Genomic DNA, 2,999 nt, shown 5'->3' on the forward strand with positions numbered 1-2,999 from the left:
AATCTGCAAATGCGTTCATGAAATCATTTATTCTCTCGTGTGGTTGAATACAGCCAGCGTTCTGCTATGTGGCCTGGTTTACGTTTGCATTTTCCCAGTTGAGCTTCACCAACATAAACCTAACTGACGCTGCGTTCGAAGTAAATGCCCTGCACTGAATGATATTACCAAACGGGTCCTTTGAAAGAGTTAACCTCTCAGACATAAAGCGTAGCTGCTAATGTCGACATTTATATTATTWGTCATTCGTCTGCACACAAACTTGAATGTTACGACCGCGCGAAGCTAGCCTGAACATGAAATTACGACCCGCCTCCAACGAGGCGAGCGAMGGGACAAATATTGTGCAGCTACTATAACAACGCAAAACTCCATTCATTCTTTGGGTGAAATAAAAAAGCAACATAAAAAATATAGGTGATTGTCATTTTATTTTGACCTCTAATAMGAATATTGTGCTAAATATATTAATGACTAAATATGTAATTTTATTTATCTCACTCATAAACAGACAACTCAGTTGTCCCCATCCTCACATATCCTTATGACATGCAAGGAGGAAAGGCCAAAGCATTGTTAACCTTCAGCCCAAACAGCCAGAACACTGGCCTCACTGGCTCTGTGAATCCCTCCTCCACACAATGCAGCAGAGTCTGACTGTCAGACAGGCTATAAAATGACAAGGTCCCATTCGTCACATCCAGAGCAAGTCTAATGATACTGGGGCAGCCATGTTTGATAAACTCCTCTATGTTATCGTGCCAGTAGCACAGCTTGTTCCTGCTCCACTCCAGGCACCAGGASTTGGCTGTGCGACCCAGCTGATCTCTGCGGCCGATGCTGGGGTAGGAAACCCCGACGGCCCAGCCCACGCTCGCTGACGTATCTACATCCCAATAGTGGCAGCCTTCACTGAACTCCTGCTCCGCCATCCACTGGCTGATGTCAAAGCGGCCGTTTTGGCATGCGGAGGACGTCGTCTTGGTCACCACTCTGTGCTCTTTGGGTATGAAGGTCAGGCGCCTGTGGCCTAAGGGCTGGGTTGAAGGTGAGCCGAGGAGAAGACTACCCCAGGCAGGGATGGGGTGGAGGGGCAAATGCCTGCTGACAGACCATGGCCAGATAGGACAAAATCGTGAGATTGAAGTCATTAGATAAATGCAGTAAAGTTTATCAGGCTAACTGTATCTGACCATGATGAAAAATTACCTAATTGTCCATACTTGAGTAAAAGTAAAGATACCTTAAAGGCAAATTCACCACAAAAACTATCTTTTGGTATTGTTTCATTGTTATTGTTGACAAGTCCCATCAATGTTGCTTGTCAGCAAATCAAGTTTTCAAGATATGTAAACTTTCAAAATAACCAAATAATCCCTGTATGATGCAATTATTGCAAATCACCAAAAATGTTGTTTTTGGGTGGAGTGTTCATACTAATAGAAAATGACTGAAGTAAAAGGGAAAGTCACCCAGTAAAATACTACTTGAGTAAAAGTCTAAAAGTATTTGGTTTTAAATATACTTAAGTATCTAAATTAATAGTAATTGCTAAAATATACTTAAGTATCAAAAGTAAAAGTATAAATCATGTCAAATTCTTTATATTAAGCCAACTAGACAGCACAATCTTCTTGTTTTTTAAATTACGGATAGCCAGGGGCACACTCCAACGTCATTTACAAACGAAGCATTTGTGTTTAGTGAGTCCACCAGATCAGAGGCAGTAGGGATGACCTGGATTGTTTTCTTGATAAGTGTGTGAATTGGACCATTTTCCTGTCCTGCTAAGCATTCAAAAGATAACCAGTACTTTTGGGTGTCAGGGAAAATGTATGGAGTAAAAAGTACATTATTTTATTTAGGAATGTAGTGAAGTAAAAGTAAAAGTTGTCCAAAATATTAAAAGTGAAGTACAGATACCCCCCAAAACTACTTAAGTAGTACTTTAAAGTATTTGTATTCAAGTACTTTACACCACTGGTATCTGATGTACTCTAATGACACAGATGTCTTTGAATGGCTATACTGTATATAGGCTACCCCATCTAGTGGTTGATTGGTGAAAACAGCACATTATATTTACAYTATTCAGTACAATATAAGGAGTAATATTCACATGAGACTCAAGAATAGGACAAATTCTACAGTCTACCTTCAGCCCTGTGTCTGTCATTTGAGGGAGGGGAGATGGGTAACTCCTGAACACGACCATCATGGGAGGCTGGGACATCAGGACACCTGTCATCTGTCACTTCTGAGCTTGTGTCATTTATKACAACAGGGTCCTCCATCTATATGACAAGATAACACAACACAGGAGCATGAAAATTAACTTTAAAAAATAAAATCTTTAAAAAATATGATCTTTAAAAAAGAAAACCAACTAAGGAGGAAGTTGTAGCCTACTGTAAATACTGTATCTGGAAAGTTTACCTGTTGCTGTTGAATAGTACTTCCCAGCTCAAATTGTCTGTTGATATCAGTCTGTTGTGAGTGTGAGGCCACACATTCTTCAGCTTTATCCTCTTTGAAGTCCTGACAATTATATAATGTAATATTATATAATACAATTAAACTATTTCTACTATTTGATAACTACTATAAAGTTATATATAGTTGTGCACTTGTTTATGGTAAAAWAATMAAAAGTGAATCCTCCAACCRGATTTATTCCTATTTAAAATTCCGTGTTATTATGTAGCGACGTTGATCGTGACAGGAGTCAATAAGCATACTCTGTTCATWAAAAAAACGTTTTAACTTACCGCTTCCATTTCATGTGCATTTGTAAATTCTTCAGTGGATACAAAACGTTTATGTTCGTAATGAACATTCACGATGTTACAAAGTGTAACATTTTTATGCAGTTTAAAACCTGGTCGAATTTTTCCTCTGCAATCGGGACAATCCTTCTTCGTCTTCGCTTGTCCACGTAGACAATCCTCTAAACATTTCATACAATAACTGTGGCCACAAGTTAAAGTCACTGGATCAGT

General features: G+C 39.0%; 1 protein-coding gene and 1 long non-coding RNA gene across 2 annotated transcripts; both read right to left on the bottom strand.

Annotated features, from left to right (window-relative positions):
• Nucleotides 1–412: 412 nt before the first annotated feature.
• On the bottom strand, nt 413–1,116 carry LOC112081377 (E3 ubiquitin-protein ligase RNF135-like). Its single transcript, XM_024147847.2, is given in 2 exon segments — nt 413–1,034; nt 1,036–1,116. Coding segments are annotated over 2 exon segments (573 nt in total). The 3' UTR covers nt 413–542.
• A 406-nt stretch (nt 1,117–1,522) lies between these two features.
• LOC112081381 (uncharacterized) lies at nt 1,523–2,993 on the bottom strand. The gene is made up of 3 exons (XR_002896492.2): nt 2,769–2,993; nt 2,437–2,538; nt 1,523–2,294 (listed from the first exon to the last, which is right to left on the bottom strand). It is a non-coding gene; the product is annotated as an uncharacterized lncRNA (long non-coding RNA).
• Between the last annotated feature and the right edge of the window lie 6 nt (nt 2,994–2,999).

The sequence above is a fragment of the Salvelinus sp. IW2-2015 genome, linkage group LG1 (genome assembly GCF_002910315.2).
Source record: "Salvelinus sp. IW2-2015 linkage group LG1, ASM291031v2, whole genome shotgun sequence".
NCBI lineage: Eukaryota > Metazoa > Chordata > Actinopteri > Salmoniformes > Salmonidae > Salvelinus > Salvelinus sp. IW2-2015.